The 23,473-nt window shown below is 47.0% G+C and overlaps 1 protein-coding gene across 16 annotated transcripts in view; it reads left to right on the top strand.

The window, feature by feature from the left end:
- The window catches only part of stxbp5l (syntaxin binding protein 5L), a 241,215-nt gene that overhangs the window by 173,334 nt on the left and 44,408 nt on the right, over positions 1 to 23,473 (top strand). For 6 of the 16 annotated variants that reach the window (XM_055870524.1, XM_055870518.1, XM_055870515.1 and 3 more), the window contains exons 8-19: positions 195 to 318; positions 7,252 to 7,327; positions 11,539 to 11,699; positions 12,142 to 12,214; positions 13,911 to 14,058; positions 14,190 to 14,257; positions 14,597 to 14,637; positions 16,409 to 16,623; positions 16,827 to 16,978; positions 17,304 to 17,429; positions 19,263 to 19,414; positions 21,997 to 22,065. In XM_055870524.1, coding sequence (XP_055726499.1) covers positions 195 to 318; positions 7,252 to 7,327; positions 11,539 to 11,699; positions 12,142 to 12,214; positions 13,911 to 14,058; positions 14,190 to 14,257; positions 14,597 to 14,637; positions 16,409 to 16,623; positions 16,827 to 16,978; positions 17,304 to 17,429; positions 19,263 to 19,414; positions 21,997 to 22,065 — 1,405 coding nt within the window. The remainder of the gene's footprint in view (positions 1 to 194; positions 319 to 7,251; positions 7,328 to 11,538; positions 11,700 to 12,141; positions 12,215 to 13,910; positions 14,059 to 14,189; positions 14,258 to 14,596; positions 14,638 to 16,408; positions 16,624 to 16,826; positions 16,979 to 17,303; positions 17,430 to 19,262; positions 19,415 to 21,996; positions 22,066 to 23,473) is intronic. The other 10 variants (XM_055870514.1, XM_055870513.1, XM_055870525.1 and 7 more) reach the window with 3 other exon arrangements.

The raw sequence follows: 23,473 nt of genomic DNA, 5'->3' as shown, positions 1-23,473 counted from the left end.
AAAGAGTGAGGGAATAATCATCACCGATATTTATTTGGATCAATAACTGTAATAGAAAGGGAATGATAATAAAAGTAACAACCTATTTCTTTGATCAGTAACTGTAATAATATCTGTCTCTCTCTCTCTGTTTCTCTCTCTTTTCACATTACCCTCCCTCCCTCCTTCCCTATACCCTTTACATCTCTCTCCAGGCTATCCATTCTGTTAGCTGGCATCATGAGGGGAAGCAGTTCATGTGCAGCCACTCAGATGGCAGCCTGACTATGTGGAACCTGAGAAACACAGCCAGGCCCATTCAAATCACCTACCCTCACGGTGAGACTCACACACACAGACACACACAGACACACACAGACACACACAGACACACACAGACACACACAGACACACACAGACACACACAGACACACACAGACACACACACACACACACACACACACACACACACACACACACACACACACACACAGACATACACAGCGTAGTGACACAGTACATGCGGTAGTCATTGAGGGGACGTTTGAGATGTAGATGAATTTTCAGATCTAGACACTTGCGAAAACACATGGCATCAATTGATAGTGCTTTAAATTATAAACCTTTGCTGCCGATAACATCAAGACATGTTACAGTGACTTGGTGAGTCCATAGATTTTCCAAGGTCCTGAGCTTACACTCTGCCACCCAGCAGATGAATTAGTGCCTCATCAGGTCAGATGTTTGCTGAATACTCTTTGAGGAGCTCTGATTGCAATGAGCAAACTCCGCGTTTCTGCCACGGCCTTGGCTCTCTGACGCTGTGTCGGAGTGGTCTGTGTGCAGGCGGCATACTTTGACCCTGTGACTTTCCTCATGAAAGACTCCACCAGACACTCAGGAAGGACACACAGTGTCTGTCTATCTGACTGTCTGTCACACTGGGGATGAGTAATAGGGACGGAACAGAGGACCAAAGATCTGTTTATCAGGACCATAGCTGTGTTAGTCTGAGCGTCTTCATGACTGTGGGTGGTTTGTGTATGATCATGATGCCCGTCGTGGCCGTGGGTGGTTGTCTCTGATGACCGCAGTGCCTGTGGGTGGCCCAGACCCGACTAACACATTCACAGTCACTCTGTGGGCTGTGGGATAACTGTCTCTCTCTCTTCTGGCTTACTCACTGAAACAGACAGGAAGGATTTTGCCAGGCAGCACTGTGGGAAGGAAGGGCACCATTGGCTGAAATATACTGTACATCATTATCCTGCCTTGTGAATTTAGTATAGGCCTGGTATTGGATCAGTCAGACATCACTTTGAGCTGAGTATTGGCCTGGTATTGGATCAGTTGGACATCACTTTGAGCTGAGTGTAGGCCTGGTATTGGATCAGTCAGACATCACTTTGAGCTGAGTATAGGCCTGGTATTGGATCAGTCAGACATCACTTTGAGCTGAGTATAGGCCTGGTATTGGATCAGTTGGACATCACTTTGAGCTGAGTGTAGGCCTGGTATTGGATCAGTCAGACATCACTTTGAGCTGAGTATAGGCCTGGTATTGGATCAGTCGGACATCACTTTGAGCTGAGTATAGGCCTGGTATTGGATCAGTCAGACATCACTTTGAGCTGAGTATAGGCCTGGTATTGGATCAGTCAGACATCACTTTGAGCTGAGTATAGGCCTGGTATTGGATCAGTCGGACATCACTTTGAGCTGAGTATAGGCCTGGTATTGGATCAGTCGGACATCACTTTGAGCTGAGTATAGGCCTGGTATTGGATCAGTCGGACATCACTTTGAGCTGAGTATAGGCCTGGTATTGGATCAGTCGGACATCACTTTGAGCTGAGTATAGGCCTGGTATTGGATCAGTCGGACATCACTTTGAGCTGAGTATAGGCCTGGTATTGGATCAGTCAGACATCACTTTGAGCTGAGTATAGGCCTGGTATTGGATCAGTCGGACATCACTTTGAGCTGAGTATAGGCCTGGTATTGGATCAGTCAGACATTACTTTGAGCTGAGTATAGGCCAGGTATTGGATCAGTCGGACATCAATCAATCAATCAATCAAATGTATTTATAAAGCCCTTTTTACATCAGCCGATGTCACAAAGTGCTGTACAGAAACCCAGCCTAAAATCGCAAACAGCAAACAATGCAGATGTAGAAGGACAAACTCCCTAGAAAGGCAGGAACCTAGGAAGTAACCTAGAGAGGAACCAAGCTCTGGCTGTGCCGGGTGGAGATCATAACAGAACATAGCTAATATGCTCAAACGTTCATAAATGACCAGCAGGGTCAAATAATAATAATCACAGTGGTTGTAGAGGGTGCAACAGGTCAGCACCTCAGGAGTAAATGTCAGTTGGCTTTTCATAGGCGATCATTCAGAGTTAGAGACAGCAGGTGCGGTAGAGAGAGAGAGAGAGAGTCGAAACAGCAGGTCTGGGACAAGGTAGCATGTCCGGTGAACAGGTCAGGGTTCCATAGCTGCAGGCAGAACAGTTGAAACTGTAGCAGCAGCAGGTGGACTGGGGTGGACTGGGGACAGCAGGTGGACTGGGGACAGCAAGGAGTCATCAAGACAGGTAGTCCTGAGGCATGGTCCTAGGGCTCAGGTCCTCCAAGAGAAGAGAAAGAGAGAGAGAGTTAGAGGAAGCATACTTATATTCAAACAGGACACCGGATAAGACAGGAGAAATACTCCAGATATAACAGACTGATCCTAGCCCCCGACACATAAACTATTGCAGCATAAATACTGGAGGCTGAGACAGGTCAGTGACTCAACCCACTCAAGTGACGCACCCCTCCTAGGGACGACATGGAAGAGCACCAGTAAGCCAGTGACTCAGTAATAGGGTCAGAGGCAGAGAATCCCAGTGGAGAAAGGGGAGCCGGCCAGGCAGAGACAGCAAGGGCGGTTCTCCGCCCCAGTGCTTTTCAGTTCACCTTCACACCCCTGGGCCAGACTACACTCAATCACAGGACCTACTGAAGAGATGAGTCTTCAAAAAATACTTAAAGGTTGAGGCCTGGTCTGTGTCTCTAACATGGATAGGTAGTAGACCATTCCATAAAAATTGAGCTCTATAGGAGAAAGCCCTGCCTCCAGCTGTTTGCTTAGAAATTCTAGGGACAATAAGGAGGCCTGTGTCTTGTGACCATAGCTTACGTGTCGGTATGTATGCCAGGACCAAATCGGAAAGATAGGTAGGAGCAAGCCCATGTAATGCTTTGTAGGTTAGCAGTAATAACCTTGAAATCAGCCCTAGCCTTAACAGGAAGCCAGTGTAGAGAGGCTAGCACTGGAGTAATATGATACATTTTTTTAGTTCTAGTCAAGATTCTAGCAGTTTAGCACTAACTGAAGTTTATTTAGTCCTTTTCTGGGTAGCCGGAAAGTACAGCATTGCAGTAGTCTAATCTAGAAGTGACAAAAGCATGGATACATTTTTCTGCATAATTTTTGGACAGAAAGTTTCTGATTTGTGCAATGTTACGTAGATGGAAAAAAGCTGTCCTTGAAACAGTCTTGATATGTTTGTCAAAAGAGAGATCAGGTTCCAGAGTAAAGCCGAGGTCCTTCACAGTTTTATTTGAGACAACTGTACAACCATCAAGATTAGTTGTCAGATCCAACAGAATATATATTTGTTTATTGGGACCTAGAACTAGCATCTCTGTTTTGTCCGAGTATAAAAGTTTAAAAAATTCCGCCATCCACCTTATGTCTGAAACACAGGCTTCCAGGGAGGACAATTTTGGGGCTTCACCATGTTTCATCAAAATGTACAGCTGTGTATCATCCGCATAGCAGTGAAAGTTAACATTATGCTTCCGAATTACATCACCAAGAGGTAAAATATATAGTGAAAACAATAGTGGTCCTAAAACAGGAACCTTGAGGAACACCAACATTTACAGTTGATTTGTCAGATGACAAACCATCCACAGAGACAAACTGATATCTTTCCGGCAGATAAGATCTAAACCTGGCCAGAACTTCGTGTCCGTGTAGACCAATTTGGGTTCGGTGATTGATGGTATCAAAAGCAGCACTCAAGTCTAGGAGCACGAGGACAGATGCAGAGCCTTGGTCTGATGCCATTAAAAAGCAATTTACCACCTTCACGAGTGCAGTCTCAGTGCTATGATCGCGTCTAAAACCAGACTGAAGCGTTTCGTATACATTGTTTGTCTTCAGGAAAGCAGTGAGTTGCTGCGCAACAGCTTTTTCAAACATTATTGATGAAGAAGGGATTCGTTATAGGCCGATAGTTTTTTATATTTTCCGGGTCAAGGTTTGGGGTCTTCAAGGAGGCTTTATTACTGCCACATCAATTTTAGTTGAGTATAGGCCTGGTATTGGATCAGTCGGACATCACTTTGAGCTGAGTGTAGGCCTATATTCCTTTTTTCTTTTCCATGACTCAGTTTTTTGAACGCAGAGAGACAGTCCTCTGGGTATTTATTTAAGTCTGATTCGTGACGGCCAAAAGTAATTTACCTTCGAACGGGAACAGGGAATACTGCCTTTATATAACGTTCAGAAGAGATAAACAATGTAAAAAACGTACATGCAGCTCACCCGCTAGCCACCACATTATTTAACATGATCTATTCGACAGCACGCCACTCCCAGGCTTGTTAATCACAGTCATTTGCATGAGAGGATAGGACTTAGAGATAAACAGATTCGTCAATGGTGAAAAAGCCCAAAACTGTTGTTGAAAAGAATGTGCACACTCAATAAGAGGGTTTGTTGTCTTCTGCTGTCTTATGTTACGGCAGATTTCCTCCTCTTCGTCAGAAGATCGGACCAAAACGCAGAGTGGAAAGTGTCCATGTTTTATTCACAATTAAACTGAACACTACACAAAACAAAATAACAAAAGATAATCTAACCGACAAACAGTCCCGTGTGGCACAACTACATACACGGAAGACAAACACCCACAAAACACACGTGAAACCCCAGCTGCCTAAGTATGATTCTCAATCAGGGACAACGATTGACAGCTGCCTCTGATTGAGAATCATACCAGGCCGAACACACAAAATCCCAACATAAAAATCACAAATCGACAACCCACCCAACTCACGCCCTGACCATACTAAATAAATACAAAAACCAGGGAAAACAGGTCAGGAACGTGACAGAACCCCCCCCCCCCCCCCCCCTTAAGGTGCGAACTCCGAGCGCACCACCTAAAACTCTAGGGGAGGGTCTGGGTGGGCGTCTGTCCGCGGTGGCGGCTCTGGCGCGGGACGTGGACCCCACTTAAACAATGTTTTTTCCCGCCTCCTTAATCGCCCCCGTGGCCTCCTAACCACAACCACCCTCCATATCAACCCCACTGAACCAAGGGGTAGCACCGGACTGAGGGGCAGATCCTGGCTGGCGGGCGGTTCTGGCAGATCCTGGCTGGCGGGCGGTTCTGGCAGATCCTGGCTGGCGGGCGGTTCTGGCAGATCCTGGCTGACTGGCGGCTCTGGTAGATCCTGGCTGGCTGGCGGCTCTGGTAGATCCTGGCTGGCTGGCGGCTCTGGCAGCTCCTGGCTGGCTGGCGGCTCTGGCAGCTCCTGGCTGGCTGGCGGCTCTGGCAGCTCCTGGCTGGCGGCTCTGGCAGCTCCTGGCTGGCTGGCGGCTCTGGCAGCTCCTGGCTGGCGGGCGGCTCTGGCAGCTCCTGGCTGGCGGGCGGCTCTGGCAGCTCCTGTCTGGCGGGCGGCTCTGGCAGGTCCTGTCTGGCGGATGGCTCTGGCAGCTCCTGTCTGGCGGATGGCTCTGGCTGCTCCTGTCTGGCGGATGGCTCTGACAGCGCTGGGCAGGCAGGCAGTTCAGACAGCGCTGGGCAGGCAGGCAGCTCAGACAGCGCTGGGCAGGCAGGCAGCTCAGACTCTGGCTGCGCTGGAGAGGAGGAAGGCTCTGACAGCGCTGGACAGGTGGGAGAAACTGGAGAGAGAAGACGGAGAGACAGCCTGGTGCGGGGGGCTGCCACCGGAGGACTGGTACGTGGAGGTGGCACCGGATATACCGGACCGTGAAGGAGTACACGCGCTCTTGAGCACCGAGCCTGCCCAACCTTACCAGGTTGAATGGTCCCCGTAGCCCTGCCAGTGCGGCGAGGTGGAATAGCCCACACTGGGCTATGCTGGCGAACCGGGGACACCATTTTTAAGGCTGGTGCCATGTACGCCGGCCCGAGGAGACGCACTGGAGACCAGATGCGTTGGGCCGACTTCATGACACCCGGCTCGATGCCCAACCTAGCCCTACCAGTGCGGCTGGGCTAAGCACGCGTACTGGGGACACCGTGCGCTCCACCGCATAACACGGTGTCTGACCAGTACGACGCCCTCTCACTCCACGGTAAGCACGGGGAGTTGGCTCAGGTCTCCTACCCGGCTTTGCCACACTCCGTGTGTGCCCCCCCACCCCCCCCCAAGAAATTTTTGGGTCTGACTCTTTGGCTCCCAACCGCGTCGCCGCGCTGCCTCCTCATACCAGCGCCTCTCTGCCTTCGCTGCCTCCAACTCCGCCTTGGGATGGCGATATTCCCCTGGCTGAGCCCAGGGTCCCTTGCCGTCCAGGATCTCCTCCCAAGTCCAGGAGTCCTTTCTCTGTTTCTGCTGCTGCTGTCGCTGCCCTTTCCCACTCTGCTTGGTCCTTTGGTGGTGGGTGTTTCTGTTACGGCAGATTTCCTCCTCTTCGTCAGAAGAAGAGGTGTAGGGATCGGACCAAAACGCAGAGTGGAAAGTGTCCATGTTTTATTCACAATTGAACTGAACACTAGACGAAACAAAATAACAAAAGATAATCTAACCGACAAACAGTCCCGTGTGGCACAACTACATTACACGGAAGACAAACACCCACAAAACACACGTGAAACCCCGGCTGCCGAAGTATGATTCTCAATCAGGGACAACGATTGACAGCTGCCTCTGATTGAGAATCATACCAGGCCGAACACACAAAATCCCAACATAAAAATCACACATCGACAACCCACCCAACTCACGCCCTGACCATACTAAATAAATACAAAAACAAGGGAAAACAGGTCACGAACGTGACATCTTAGCAGTACATTACACTTTAATCAATTTAAAATTGCAGTTTGATTTGAAGAGAGATGGTGGTGAAGAAGCTTGGACAACAAGCAATAACTATCTAATGATATGAGGATAAAAACAACATAACTGGCTTATTTTGTTGATGTACCCAATATGGCTTCCCCTTCTTTCGTCTTCCCCAGGGAAGATACTGAAGGACGGGAGGAAAGAGTCGTGTAAGCCCATCCTCAAGGTGGAATACAAGACCTCCAGGAACAGGTAAACACTCTGCCTCTCGTCATCTCATACACCTACCCAGCAGATCCCAGATCCCTACATCACACCCTGTACTGTACTAACCAACATGGTACTCTAGTGCCAGGCGAAGCTGCCTTGTGTTTTGTAAAATGAAATGTGTTTGCCATAACCACTTTTCAGGCAGCGGGATTTTCATAAAGGTTGTTGCTTTCTATTCCATTTACCCTCAAATAGAGACGTTTTTCCTATGAGATTTCAAATTATTGCCAAGAGCAGTTCCCCTGTAGTGAAAAATGTATTTGTCAAGTTTCCGATGTTTGTATTTGCCAAAAACTATTTTGATCACAGCTTGTTGTTCAGAAGTGAAACCTGGTACGAACGAGCTCCAGATAGGTCTGAGTCATCCGCTGGCTTTCTATCACAGAAAACAGTACAAAATACAGGGAGCCTTTACCAGAGAGCCTTTAACAGGGAGCCTTTAACAGGGAGCCTTTACCAGGGAGCCTTTACGAGGGAGCCTTTACCAGGGAGCCTTTACCAGGGAGCCTTTAACAGGGAGCCTTTAACAGGGAGCCTTTAACAGGGAACCTTTACCAGGGAGCCTTTAACAGGGAGCCTTAACCAGGGAGCCTTTACCAGGGAGCCTTTACCAGGGAGCCTTTACCAGGGAGCCTTTAACAGGGAGCCTTTAACAGGGAGCCTTGAACAGGGAGCCTTTACCAGGGAGCCTTTACCAGGGAGCCTTTAACAGGGAACCTTTACCAGGGAGCCTTTACCAGGGAGCCTTTACCAGGGAGCCTGTACCAGGGAGCCTTTAACAGGGAGCCTTTAACAGGGAGCCTTTAACAGGGAGCCTTTACCAGGGAGCCTTTAACAGGGAGCCTTTACCAGGGAGCTGTTAAGAAGCGTTTCATCTCCAGACATGGGATTGATAGGAGCCTCTGAAGCAGAATTCCCTCTTGGCTTGATGCTCTGTGTTGTCTGTTTGGAATGCATGATTGTTCCTAATTATCTCTTCCTATTTCTCCCTTCAGTGGTTAGTCAATTACAGTGGAGGGTTGTAATCATATAGTTGTAGTTGTGTGAAGTTGAATATTAAAGGGCTAGATAGACAAGGAAGTACAGGTGCACCTCTGAGACTGAGACACTTTAGACTGCCTTTCAGGGTGTGACCACGCTTTGTAATGCTGAGAGAAAACAGCAGAACAATCTTGTTACACGGCCAGGACCCTGACTTTAACGGTGGGCGGTTGTGTCTGATGACTGTTGTGCCCGTCGTGACTGTGGACGGTTGTGTCTGATGACCATTGTGCCCGTCGTGACTGTGGGTGGTTGTGTCTGATGACTGTCGTGCCCGTCGTGACTGTGGGCGGTTGTGTCTGATGACTGTCGTGCCCGTCGTGACTGTGGGCGGTTGTGTCTGATGACCATTGTGCCCGTCGTGACTGTGGGCGGTTGTGTCTGATGACTGTCGTGCCCGTCGTGACTGTGGGCGGTTGTGTCTGATGACCGTTGTGCCCGTCGTGACTGTGGGCGGTTGTGTCTGATGACCGTTGTGCCCGTCGTGACTGTGGGCGGTTGTGTCTGATGACCGTTGTGCCCGTCGTGACTGTGGTCGGTTGTGTCTGATGACCGTTGTGCCCGTCGTGACTGTGGGCGGTTGTGTCTGATGACTGTCGTGCCCGTCGTGACTGTGGGCGGTTGTGTCTGATGACCGTTGGGCCCGTTGTGACTGTGGGCGGTTGTGTCTGATGACCGTCGTGCCCGTCGTGACTGTGGTCGGTTGTGTTCCTTGACTGTCTGGAGGGTGTTGATCGTTTGATCCTCAGACGGTTCAGTTTGTCCCAGGGCGGGCCCAGACCAGACTAACACATTCACAGGCAATCTGTGGGCTAACTGTCTCTCTCTGATCCTTCTGACTCATTGAGCAAGACAGGAATAAATACTCCCAGCAGCCTTGAGGAAAGGAATTGGTTGAAACATAGAACTCTGCCTAACTCATAATACCAATAGCCGTTCCCCTGTAGTGCAAATTAATTTGTCAATTTCATGTGTTTTACTTGCCAGAGACTATTTAGTTCCTAGCTTGAAACCTGGTATGAACGAGCTCCAGATAGGTCTGAGTCATCCGCTGATATTCTATCATATCAGAAAAGTATTACAAATACAGGGAGCCTTTAACAGGGAGCCTTTACCAGGGAGCCTTTAACAAGGAGCCTTTACCAGGGAGCCTTTACCAGGGAGCCTGTACCAGGGAGCCTTTAACAGGGAGCCTTTAACAGGGAGCCTTTAACAGGGAGCCTTTACCAGGGAGTCTGTACCAGAGAGCCTTTAACAGGGAGCCTTGAACAGGGAGCCTTGAACAGGAAGCCTTTAACAGGGAGCCTTTACCAGGGAGCCTTTACCAGGGAGCCTGTACCAGGGAGCCTTTACCAGGGAGCCTTTACCAGGGAGCCTTTACCAGGGAGCCTTTACCAGGGAGCCTGTACCAGGGAGCCTTTAACAGGGAGCCTTTAACAGGGAGCCTTTAACAGGGAGCCTGTACCAGGGAGCCTTTAACAGGGAGCCTTTACCAGGGAGCCTTTACCAGGGAGCCTTTACCAGGGAGCCTGTACCAGGGAGCCTTTAACAGGGAGCCTTTAACAGGGAGCCTTTAACAGGGAGCCTTTACCAGGGAGCCTTTAACAGGGAGCCTTTACCAAGGAGCTTTCAAGAAGCGTTTCATCTCCAGACATGGGATTGATAGGAGCCTCTGAAGCAGAATTCCCTCTTGGCTTGATGCTCTGTGTTGTCTGTTTGGAATGCATGATTGTTCCTAATTATCTCTTCCTATTTCTCCCTTCAGTGGTTAGTCAATTACAGTGGAGGGTTGTAATCATATAGTTGTAGTTGTGTGAAGTTGAATATTAAAGGGCTAGATAGACAAGGAAGTACAGGTGCACCTCTGAGACTGAGACACTTTAGACTGCCTTTCAGGGTGTGACCACGCTTTGTAATGCTGAGAGAAAACAGCAGAACAATCTTGTTACACGGCCAGGACCCTGACTTTAACGGTGGGCGGTTGTGTCTGATGACCATTGTGACCGTGGGTGGTTAGGTCTGATGACCGTTGTGAACGTGGGTGGTTGTGTCTGATGACCATTGTGACCGTGGGTGGTTGTGTCTGATGGCCATTGTGAACGTGGGTGGTTGTGTCTGATGGTCATTGTGAACGTGGGTGGTTGTGTCTGATGGCCATTGTGAACGTGGGTGGTTGTGTCTGATGACCATTGTGAACGTGGGTGGTTGTGTCTGATGACCATTGTGACCGTGGGTGGTTGTCTTTGATGACCATTGTGACCGTGGGTGGTTGTGTCTGATGGCCATTGTGAACGTGGGTGGTTGTGTCTGATGGCCATTGTGAACGTGGGTGGTTGTGTCTGATGACCATTGTGAACGTGGGTGGTTGTGTCTGATGACCATTGTGACCGTGGGTGGTTGTGTCTGATGGCCATTGTGAACGTGGGTGGTTGTGTCTGATGGCCATTGTGAACGTGGGTGGTTGTGTCTGATGGCCATTGTGAACGTGGGTGGTTGTGTCTGATGGCCATTGTGAACGTGGGTGGATTGTGTCTGATGGCCATTGTGACCGTGGGTGGTTGTCTTTGATGACCGCTGTGCCCTTGTGCGGTTGTGTTAGTCTGGCCCAGACCAGACAAACCCATTCACAGTCATTCTGTGGGCTGTGGGCTAACTGTCTCTCTCTGTTCTCGCAGACTCACTGAGATAGACAGGAAGAATTATGCCAAGCAGCCATGTGGGAAGGAAGGGCACCATTGGCTGAAATATACTGTACATCGCTATCCTGCCATGTGAATTTTTTATATTCCTCCTTAAGTATCTATATTATACTGTAGTTCTGATTTCATTTTTCACTTATTTTAGACACTGTGATGTTTCTCGTAGTTTCATGGTTTATTTTGTTGGGAAGGCTTAGCTTGGATGGTGCGTCAGCGGACCATCAGCTGTCTGTCGTAAACAGGACATGATGTTTTTCATGATCATCCATGACAGCTTACTGTCCATCTATTGTGTGACAAGTTCACGAACGCTCTCGTGACCGATCATCCTATGTTATGCCAACATGAAATATTTCCTGGATTTCATAGCGACACTTGGTCACTCTATCATGATATTGACATATGATCACGATAATGTCAGTCCTTACGACCTGTTTGTCTTTGTTTCCGCAGCAGTGAGCCCTATGTCATCTTCTCTGGAGGTCTGTCGTATGACAAGTCCGGTGGAAGGAGGCCCACCCTGACCATCATGCACGGCAAGGCCATCACAGTGCTGGAGATGGACCACCCTATTGTAGAGTTCCTAGTACTCTGTGACACCCCATACTCCAACGGTGAGTGGAGGGGGGGGGGGGGGGGGGGTCAGTAGGTTGGGTTTGAAGGATGGAGTAAAAGCCCCCCCCCCCCCCTCTCTCTCTCACCGGCCCTCTCTTTCACTCACTTGCTGACTCTTACTCTCTGTCTCTCTGTCTCTCCCCTTGATAATTAGTCTAATTTGAGTCAAAGGTGTGATGGTAATGAGTGCCTCTGTGAGACCTTAAATGACTATATCTGCTCTCTCTCTGTCCCATACCTGGGAGAGCAGAGGAACAGGGACTTTAGTACAAAGTACACACGCTCGCACACACACACGTACACATTCATATATTTACATTTCTATTTAAAGTATTGGAGTGAAGGATTTCCACAGTATTACATTCTCTATGTCTACTATATCTATTGGTTCTGTGTATGAATGTAATTCACTACTCTGTGTATCTATGTGACTGTCTACAGAGGTCCAGGATCCTTATGCAGTGGTTGTGCTTTTAGAAAAGGACTTCATCGTGGTGGATCTGACACAGAGCAAGTATGTACACACACACACACACACACGCCCACACTCGCACACTCACTCACACACACACACACACACACACACACACACACACACACACACACACACACACACACACACACACACACACACACACACACACACACACACACACACACACACACACACACACACACACACACACACACACACACACACACCCTCCTGCAGTGAGGTGTCCTGCTGTGGTCCAGAGGGAAGCAGACTGTCACCTCCTGATGTGACTCGATGTGACAGGAGGTGTAACAGCCCTCTAACACCACGTAACAGCTATAAGAGTCCCAAACAGCATCAATGGTGTTATGTCGTGTACTGGAGGCGAAGTCAGGTGCAGGAGAGCAAAGTGTAGTTAACAGGCACACTTTCATTTTCCGTTCCGAAACGAGAGCACTACAATAAACAAACGCGCTCAAAACACGGAAAATAAATAAAAGGTAAGCGCATAAATCAAACACCACATAACATGAAACAATTACACACAAAGACATGATGGGAAACAGAGGGTTAAATACATGTAGATTGATTGGGGAAATGAAAACCAGGTGTGTATGGAACAAGACAAGACAAATGGACATATGAAAAATGGAGCGGTGATGGCTAGAAAGCTGGTGACGTCGATCGCCGAACGCCGCCCGAACAAGGAGAGGAGCCGACTTCGGCGGAAGTTGTGACAAATGGATTGAAACATAGACACACTATCGACACATTCCATTGGCTGATTAAGAGAGAGGGTCACAGATGGCCATTAAAACAAAGAAAATAAACGCACACAGACACGCACACAACACACATCCACCCAAATGTGTAACATTGCCTGTCTGTCACTAACGTGTCATAATCGCTAAGGAAGCAGGACAAAGACCATGTCACTGTGACACTGTCACACCTATGTCCACTGCTCTTCTTAAAATAGCCTCCTTGACACTCTCTGTAGATGATACATCAGCACTATGATGGAGGAGGCTGAAGGAGGGACAGGGACGCCTAAGCTAGTTATCAGTAGCTGTGTTAACATTATAAGGATGTTGATAAGAAACACTAATTGGACAATACGGTGCCGGGAAGAACTTAAGTGGTGACCTGGGTGAGGTTATCTCCTGCAAAAATACCCATTAGATATACACTACAAAACATTAGGAACACCTGCTCTTTCTATGAATCCAGGTGAATGCTATGATCCCTTATTGATGTCACCTATTAAATCCACTTCAATCAGTGTAGATGAAGGAGAGAAGTAGTAGGTGCCTGGCGCACCGTTTTTTGTCAAGGACTGCAACGCTGCTGGGTTTTTCACGCTCAACAGTTTCCTGTGTGAATCAAGCATGGTCCACAACCCAAACGACAATCCAGCCAACTTGACACAACTGTGGGAAGTGTTGGAGTCAACATGGGGCCAGCATCCATGTGGAACGCTTTCGACACCTTGTAGAGTCCACGCCCCAACCAATTGAGGCTGTTCTGAGGTCAGCTCAATATTAGGAATGTGTTCTTAATGGTTTGTCCACTCAGTGTACATAAACTGCAATACTCAGAGCTAGAGCACTGTACCTTTTGCTTCTTTGCTATTTAGATATTTTGGTGATAACATTCTGTAGCAGTCACGTACGTCCACGTCTCCCTTGTGAGAACTCTACATTCACGCAATAACAGTTCCCTCTCCCTTTTGCAGCTTCCCCATCTTTGAGAACCCCTACCCAATGGACATCCACGAGTCTCCTGTCACCTGTACGGCTTACTTCGCTGAATGCCCTCCTGACATCATCCCCATCCTCTACTCCATAGGGGCCAAGCAGAAGAAGACTGGCTACAGCCACAAGGTACGCTACAGGTCATAGGTCAGACAATGGCAAGATGGCTAAAACAAAAAAAACTCAATTACGTCCTGCATTTTTCAGTTCATGACCTGCTGTTTCTTACAATCCATGACCACCTGTTTATTTGATGACAGGAGTGGCCAGTGAGCGGTGGCACATGGACACTAGGCTCACAGACCTACCCAGAGATCATCGTCACAGGGTGAGTCAGTGGGTTCCATACTGTTGGATGGAGACCTTTCTTTTTAAAGCTTGGCCACTGGGCACACACTTGTTGAATCAACGTTGCTTCCACGTCATTTCAATGAAATTACCTCGAACCAATGTGGAATGCGCGTAGAATTGACATCAGTTCCCAGTGGGTGTGAACAAACATTGAGTCACTGGTTCTATTTATTCGGACAGGATGTAGTAAAGGTTTCCTCTGCTCCTCTGGTGTTTATCATCGGTAGAAGCATTAGAGTGGGAATGTCTAATTCTGCAACAGTTTTACAAATAGACTGCTCTTGACCTCTTTCCCTGTCTTGTATCCTTTGTGCAGACACGCAGACGGAACCGTAAAGTTTTGGGACGCCTCTGCTAGTAAGTTCTCTCCCTCCACCCTTTCTTACATTGAATGTCGGCAATAATCTCTAACACTTGTCGTGTACGATTACATAACGTGGTGCTAATAGCGTTGCACGTAAAGTCAAGTAGGCGGTGCTTACATTTGTCCTGTTTCAAGTATGCGTAACCTGTACAAGTGTGTGGTGTGAAGTGGAAATGTATTTTTGTTTGCCTTTCCGACACCCCTGAGACACCCTCAGAGAGTGGGGTCGCGGCCAGGGATCAGCCATTATTGACACCGACCCTGGCGCATTTAGGGTTAAGTGCCTTGCTCAAGGGCAGATGGGCAGATTTTTCACTTAGTCAGCGCAGGAATTCGAACTAGCAACCTTTTGGTTACTGGTCCAATGCTATTGCCGCTAGGCTCTCTGTCGCCCCATAATATCTACATTCATCCATTTATAATCTCAGCATTAATAGGAACGTCCTTTCACTGTCAACTGCGTTTATTTTCAGCAAACTTAACATGTGTAAAAATTTGGATGAACATAACAAGATTCAACAACTGAGACATAAACTGAACAAGTGCCACAGACATGTGACGAACCGAAATGGAATAATGTGTCCCTGAACAAAGGGGGTCAACATTTAAAGCAACAGTCAGTATCTGGTGTGGCCACCAGCTGCATTTAGTACCGCAGTGCATCTCCTCCTCATTGACTGCACCAGACTTGCCAGATCTTGCTGTGAGATGTTACCCCACTCTTCCAAGGCACCTGCAAGTTCCCGGACATTTCTGGGAGGGAATGGCCCTAGCACTCACCCTCCGATCCAACAGGTCCTAGACGTGCTCAATGGGATTGAGATCCGGGCTCTTCACTGGCCATGGCAGAACACAGACATTCCTGTCTTGCAGGAAATCACGCACAGAACGAGCAGTATGGCTGGTGGTATTGACATGCTGGAGGGTCATGTAAGGATGAGCCTGCAGGAAGGGTACCACATGAGGGAGGAGGTTGTCTTCCCTGTAACACACAGCGTTGAGATTAATGCAATGACAGCAAGCTCAGTCCGATGAGTAGAGTACAGAGTACAGCTCCAGAGTACAGGCCTCGGTGTAACGCTTATTCCTTCGACGACAAACGCGAATCCGACCATCACCCCTGGTGAGACAAAACCGCGACTCTTCAGAGAAGAGCACTTTTTGCCAGTCCTGTCTGGTCCAGTGACTGTGGGTTGTTGTCATCCTGTACCTGTCCCATAGGTGTGATTTTCGGATGTACCGATCCTGTGCAGGTTTTGTTACACGTGGTCTGCCACTGCGAGGCCGATCAGCTGTCCATCCTGTCTCCCTGTGGCGCTGTCTTAGGCGTCTCACAGTACGGACATTGTAATTTATTGCCCTGGCCACATCTGCAGTCCTCATGCCTCCTTGCAGCATGCCTAAGGCATGTTCACGCAGATGAGCAGGGCATCTTTCTTTTGGTGTTTTTCAGAGTCAGTAGAAAGGTCTCTTTAGTGTCCTAAGTTTTCATAACTATGACCTTAATTGCCTACCGTCTGTAAGCTGTTAGTGTCTTAACGACCGTTCCACAGGTGCATGTTCATAAATTGTTTATGGTTCATTGAACAAGCATGGGAAACAGTGTTAAAACCCTTTACAATGAAGATCTGTGAAGTTATTTTGATTTTTACATATACTGTAAACCCTATTCCCTTTAGGTCCTGGTCAAAAGTAGTGCACTACAAAGGGAATAATGTGCCATTCGGAATGCAATCTATATACCTCCCTGTCTTGTGTGACCAGTTACACTGCAGATGCTGTACAAGCTGAAGACGTCCAAGGTGTTTGAGAAGCCCAAGGTGGGAGAGGGTCGGGCGGGCGAGCTGGTAGAGGAGGACCCCTACGCCGTTCAGATGGTTAGCTGGTGCCCACATAGCCGTCTCTTCTGTGTGGTGGGCATTTCTGCCCATGTCATCCTCTACCGCTTCAGCAAACATGATGCCAACACACAGATAGTGGTGAGTGGATGAGAGAAGTTTCCAATCCCGCTTCCCAAGTCATTCCACATTCCACAGTTGTTTTACCACCAGAACACCTGATTTTAACGTATGAAGGGCTTGAGGGTTAGTTTACTTGTTTAGTGAGGTATGCCAGTGAGTATGCTTGCTATATCAGTCCCAGCAAATCTCTGCATCTATGTGTGTGTGCATGTGTTTGACAGTCACTAGAGGTGCGTCTGCAGTTTGATTCGGAGGACGTCATTTCCCCGTCAGAGGCAGAGAACAACCCGTGTTTCTCGGACCCCAGCTCCCACTCCCCCCAGCCGCCCGGTAGCCCTGGCAGTGGCACACAGGACAGCCTCCCCTGCCTCAAGTGAGTCACTCCTGTCAGACACCTCAACAGGGTCCGCCGGCGCCAAATGTGTCGCTGTGATGGAAAAACCCGATTTACGCGGAGTTCCTATGAAAATGCAGAAGATATATTGAACAACAGCGTCAGAAAGAATGAATCGATATGTATCACACATACAATCTCTCCCTTTTTCCTTCTAACTCTCAACCTCCCTCGCTCTTAACAATCTCCATCAACTGTCTCTCACTTTCCCTCTCTGTCGCCTTCTCTTTCTCTCTCTCTATCTCTACCTCTCCCTCCCCCTTTCCCTCCACCCTCTCCCTTCCCTTCCCGCTCTGTATGTCAGGGTGAAGAATCGTCCAGTGCGGATGCCCCCGGGGTACCAGGCTGAGTTGGTGGTGCAGCTGCAGTGGGTGGATGGAGAACCCCCCCAGCAGATCACCAGCCTGGACATCAACTCTGCCTACGGCCTGTGAGTGACCCTGTACTCTCTATGTGTCTCTGTACCCTAACTACCTTTCACTTCCACGCTCACACCATCCATCTCTCACTCTCTTTCTCCAGCTCTCACTTCATCTCTCCCCTCCGCTCCATGTCTGTTCCCTGCTTTTTCATGTCCCCTCCTTCCCTTTCCCTCTATCGCTCTCTGTCTTTCTTTCTTTCTCTCTGTCTATCTGTTTCACACAATCTGTCTTTTTTTACCCCCCTCACTCTATCTCCCTGTATTTCCCTCTCTCTTACCTCCTCTCTCCCTCTTTGTCTCTGTCTCTGTCTGAGCTGCGCTTCTTGATTGTTGTCAGGCGTCTTTTGTCTTCAAAGTGATTCACATCATATCCTTCTCATTTTCCACCTCTCAAGCAAAACACTGTTTTATTCATCAGCCCAGCTACTATTTTCTAATAAATGGAATGAAGTATACGCCTAAATACACAGCATGAAATTAATGTTATTTTTCTGCTTCACCCTGATACATTTTTCATAACACTCAGTCCCATCTATGATTCAAGTGTAGCAGAGGGAAACGGTAATCAGTAAAACATGATTAAAAGGTAGAAAATGCAGCTTGTATGGTTTGCTGGGAAAATAACCTGCTTTGACAGAGGAGAGAATCTTTGTTTGCTCTTTCTCTGCAGTTAATCAATAGACAGCCTCAAGGCCATTTACAAACTTATGTTCTGAATGGCAGAGTTGGTAGAAAAAGCCGATAAATTCGCAGCTCTTTAAAAAAAAAGAGTCTACATTACTGGGGGAATACACAGAAAAGGTCACTAACCTTACCCCTGAGAAGCTATTAACATTTTAAAGTGTGTTTGAGTCATCTCTTCTGTGTGTCTTCTCCAGGCGCTTATAGGCCTACACTCAACACACACACACTGGGGATATGTTACAGTGGTATGAAGAAGCAGTATATTGAGCTGGATTCTAAGTGATGTTGGTTCTAGTGTGAACATTGGAATGTTGGTCGCATGCTGAAGTTATTTTCTGGAACTGGAATGATCGGTAGTCTAGCCGTTAGAACATTGGGCCAGTAACCAAAAGGTTGCTGGTTTGAGTCCCTGCGCCTACACGGTGAAATGTCTGGCTATGTGCCCTTGAGCAAGGCACTTAACCCTAATTGCTCCAGGGTCCCCTTTGATAATGGCAGAGCCTGGCCGTGACCCCACTCTTTGAGTTGGGATGTGCAAAAAGAAGATATCCAATCCACATTAATACACACTTGTACATGTGTGAAATAGGCCAAATATAAGCACCCAACAAATTATTATTATTATAAGTCTTCCTACAGTATTTCAGGCATGCTGTTGATTGGTAATGTAGTATTTGTATGCTGGTCATCATGCTTCTCAGTACACAGGGATGTTGTTGCCACAATACAGGAAATTGTGGGGGAAACTTACCACTTTCCATTTTCAGTGTTTCCATGTATAAGAATCCCTGATGTAATCTCTGATTCTGTGATCTCTGAATAATGTATGTATGGGAAAAGATGCCTCATGTGTGATTACCTATGTGTTTTTTTTGTGTGTTTCCTGAACAGACGAGCTTCTAGTAAAGTGTATTATATTATAGATAGGAATTATTCTTCAGGTTATGGGTTTCAAACCTCAGGTTTCTCTATCTGTTTTCTCCCTTCAGTTTTACACTAACTAGGTAGTGGCTGGTTCTCACTCTCTTCTCGTGTGTGTGTGTGTGTGTGTGTGTGTGTGTGTGTGTGTGTGTGTGTGTGTGTGTGTGTGTGTGTGTGTGTGTGTGTGTGTGTGTGTGTGTGTGTGTGTGTGTGTGTGTGTGTGTGTGTGTGTGTCAGCCTAGCGTTTGGGAACTGTAATGGGCTCACGGTGGTGGACTTCCTTCAGAAGACGATCCTGATGTGTATGGGCACACTGGACCTGTACGGAGCCGCAGACCCCTACCAACGACTCACACGCTCCCCACGCAAGAACAGACAGTCCACCTCAGGTAGGGGAACACCCACACCCCGTGTTCCACACACACATACATACATACAAACTCATATGCACATGAACATAAACACATGTATTGGTATGTTTGCACACACAGACATACAGTGCATTCGGAAAGTATTCAGACCCATTAACTTTTTCAACATCTTGTTACCTTACTGCCTTGTTTTAAAATGTATCCAAAAAAAATGTATCTCGTCAATCTACACACAATACCCCATAATGATGAAGCAAAACAGGTTTTAAGAAATGTTTGCAAATGTATAAAAAAACAAAAACAGAAATACTTATGTAAATAAGCTATTCAGACCCTTTGCTATGAGCATCGAAATTGAGCTCAGGGGCAGGCATCCTCTTTCCATTGATCATCCTTGAGATGATTCTACAACTTGATTGGAGTCCGCCTGTGGTAAATTCTATTGATTGGACATGAGACTAGTCAGGCCATGAGAAACAAGATTCTCTGGTCTGATGAAACCAAAATTGATCTCTTTGGCCTGAATGCCAAGCATCACATCTGGAGGGAACCTGGCACCATCCCTATGGTAAAGCATGATGGTGGCAGCATCATGCTGTGGGGATGTTTTTCAGTGGCAGGGACTGGGAGACTAGTCAGGATTGAGGGAAAGATGAACGGAGCAAAGTACAGAGAGATCCTTGATGAAAACATGCTCCAGAGCACTCAGGACCTCAGACTGGGGGCGAAGGTTCACCTTCCAACAGGACAACGACACTAAGCACACAGTCAAGACAACGCAGGAGTGGCTTCGGGAAAGTCTCTGAATGTCCTTCAGTGGCCCAGCCAGAGCCCAGACTTGAACCCGATCGAACATCTCTGAAGGGACCTGAAAATAGCTGTGCAGCGATGCTCCCCATCCAACCTGACAGAGCTTGAGAGGATCTGCAGAGAAGAATGGGAGGCTTGTAGCATCATACCCAATAAGTCTCAAGGTTGTAATCGCTGCCAAAGGTGCTTCAACAAAGTACTGAGTAAAGGGTCTGAATACTTATGTAACGTAACAAAATGTGTAAAAGGTTAAGGGGTCTGAATACTTTCCGAATGCACTGTATCAACAATTCTCTCTCTCTTTGTCTCTGTCTGTCGCTCTCTCTCACCTTTTCTTTTGCATTCGTTACGACCTTAGTCTCCAATTCTGCCTCTCTATCTTATCTCATCTGTCCATTCTTTCTCGTTCTTGTATATTTTCCTAACCTCTCTGTGTCCCTACAGTACAGACATACATACATACAGTACATATGCAAAATAAAAAACACACACAATTGTTCACAAACAGCCACGCGAGGTGCATGTGACAGGCTGCATTCCGCGGGAGCATCATGTGCATGTTGTGGTTCTTTCTGTTAGTCCGGCTTGAGCACTACTGTAAGATAAGAGTCACAGAAGCTTTCCTGAGACTGACACCCTTCTGAGTACTACTAATCTGGACTGGTGCTGGTACACCCTGTGACTACATCACTCCTCCTAGCCCCCTCCACCCTCCCACTACACACACATGCGCATGCACATGCCTGCAGACCCACAGACAGACACACATGCAGTGCTCTCGCTGTCTGTCCATTTTCTGAGGAAAACCCACAAGAACTTAAAAGTAGAGAAAAGGCTTAGAATAACTTCGGAGGCATAACCTTTGTATTATTTTCTGAAGAACAGTTTAATGTACGTTTTAAACCCTCCTCGCGATCTTGGAAAGGCTTTTTAAACTCCCACAAGTATACCTGAAGAAACCTTCCATGTATTCAGGACTTTGTTTGGCAGCGGTAGAGGAGGAGGATGACTCTGGGCTTTGAGTCCTTCTTTCCTTTGGTATTGCGCAAGAGCTTTTATAGAGCGACGGGACTATTCACATCGCCTTCTCTACTTCAGTGAAGTCTCCCAGGGTAGCCTCAGTCAGATCAATCAGTCTCTTTTAGAAGAGAGAAAAGAGAGAGGTAGAAAGGGATGCTCTCGCCCCTGAAGTTGCTACTTTTCTCCTTTTCAGTAATGGCCAGCTTAACTCTGTTCACGTTGCTTATCCGCGTGGTTAAATAAAGGTTAAGAATATAAAAACATGTAAAAACTGAGTAGGATGTCCTTTAGCTGTTGTCCCTACCACATATCTATGTGAATAGGACTATATATGTTTTCATCTCACGTAAGAAGACGTTTTATTGTTGGTTCTATTGCAGTATTGCACTTTTCTTACACTCAATTCCAATTGATTAACAATGCTTTTCCAGAAATACAACTGTACATCAACTTTGCCCAATCAGGAAGTTGCACAAGTAATGCTAATTGGACTTCGGGAAGGTGGACTGGGTTTGTCCTTATTGTCCCCAATACTACTAGGTTCCTGTCTCTTCCTGTACAATGCTTTTTCATTTTGGGATAAGTAGGATCAGTTACTGTTTGGGGTTGGAACCTGGGTTGCTCTGTTCTCCTTTACACTAACTGGGTTGCTGCTTGCCTTCACTTTATTTTTCACTCTGGGCCTTTGTGTTCTTCTCTCTCTCCCTCCTCCTCATCCCTCCCTTTTGGTGACTGTGGCTGCTGGTGTGGGCATGTGGGCCTGCCTGCAGACTTTTGCATGCGCGGCCTGTCTCACTTTTATTCCGATTCAAAGAAAAGGATCCGTACGTCCTATCAGAGTAAGTCAGGCCATCCTCAAGGCAAGGAGACCGGGGAGGGAAACAAGGGGACAAGGGAAGAAGGGACCAAGGGAAGAGAGAAGCAAGAGGATTATGGCAAGGGGACGTACTAGAGAGATGATTGGAATGACATTGACTGTTGCTGAAACAGCTCTGAAACAAATCCCAGTGGCACAGCTATTAATGAATCAAATGCCAGTGCTTTATCAAAACCTATGAATTATTTAATCCAGTTATGTCAATATAGTATGTCCTTTTGCCAAGGGTCCCCTTTTATGAAGTGACTAAATGTCAAAAAGCCAAGACACTGTATACATTGTAAATGCAGAACAGAGATTTGCGTGAGTAAACGTTCAATCATGACATAGACATCCAGACATCATATAACTACGATGTGGACTTTTCATAGCTGAGTAAAAGTTTTTCTTTATTAATACACTATTTGAGACATTTAATCGACTTTGTTTTATTTCACAACTTCAAGAACCAAGCATTCATTTGATGAATTACTTCAAATTAAACATTTCAGGCTTTTGTTTCCCTATAGTTGATCAGAGTCAAAAAATGTATTAAAACATTGGAGCTGAGTTTTGTCCCAGCACAGTTACTCAGTTAGAACAGTGCAATTTTTGGGAATTTCAAGACATTTAACTTAAAGTTTCGGTAAAAGACTAGAGTTTACATTTCACGTGAGATTCTTGGTTTTACTAGACTTAAGAGCAACTTGATCACGCTGCGACAAGGTCTGTGTCTCTTTATTATTTGTGTGTATCTGTTTGAATGAGGCTTGTGCTGCATACACTATGTTTTATTAATACATTTGTCATTACTTTAACGTTCAGATATCAATCATAGGGCAATGTAGGCCCACCCCTCTAAGCCTGGTTCCTCTCTAAGATTCTTCCTAGGTTCCTGCATTATAAGGAGTTTTTCCTAGCCACTGTGCATCTGCCTCTGCATTGCTTGCTCTTTGGGGTTATAGGCTGGGTCTCTGTAAAGTACTTTGTGACAAGTGCTGATGTAAAAATGGCTTTATAAAATCAATGTGATTCATTGAAGTGCGAACAATGAAAAGGATTGAGTTGGGTAATATCTGATGCGCTGACGTTACAGGCCTCAGGCTGAATACTCAGCCAAACTCTGCAGTGCAGGCCTCATATCATGTGGTGTTCATTGCCATACATGCTGGTAGTGAACCAAGCTGATCCTGAGCTTCAACACAGACGAAAATTATTCACGTTGAACTTTTAGCTATAGCTGTATTGAGATGTGTGGCCTCTGTAGACCACGGTATAAGTAAAGAAATGGAAGATGCGACTACTTCAGAGGTGTCCAATTTCTATGTATCTGAAATTGACGCACGCTATAGAATGCCCTTCTAGCCAATCAGAATCCCGTATCAAACAAT

The sequence above is a fragment of the Salvelinus fontinalis genome, chromosome 19 (assembly GCF_029448725.1).
Source record: "Salvelinus fontinalis isolate EN_2023a chromosome 19, ASM2944872v1, whole genome shotgun sequence".
In the NCBI taxonomy this organism is placed as follows: Eukaryota; Metazoa; Chordata; class Actinopteri; order Salmoniformes; family Salmonidae; genus Salvelinus; species Salvelinus fontinalis.
This window is presented reverse-complemented; position numbering and strand designations above follow the sequence as displayed.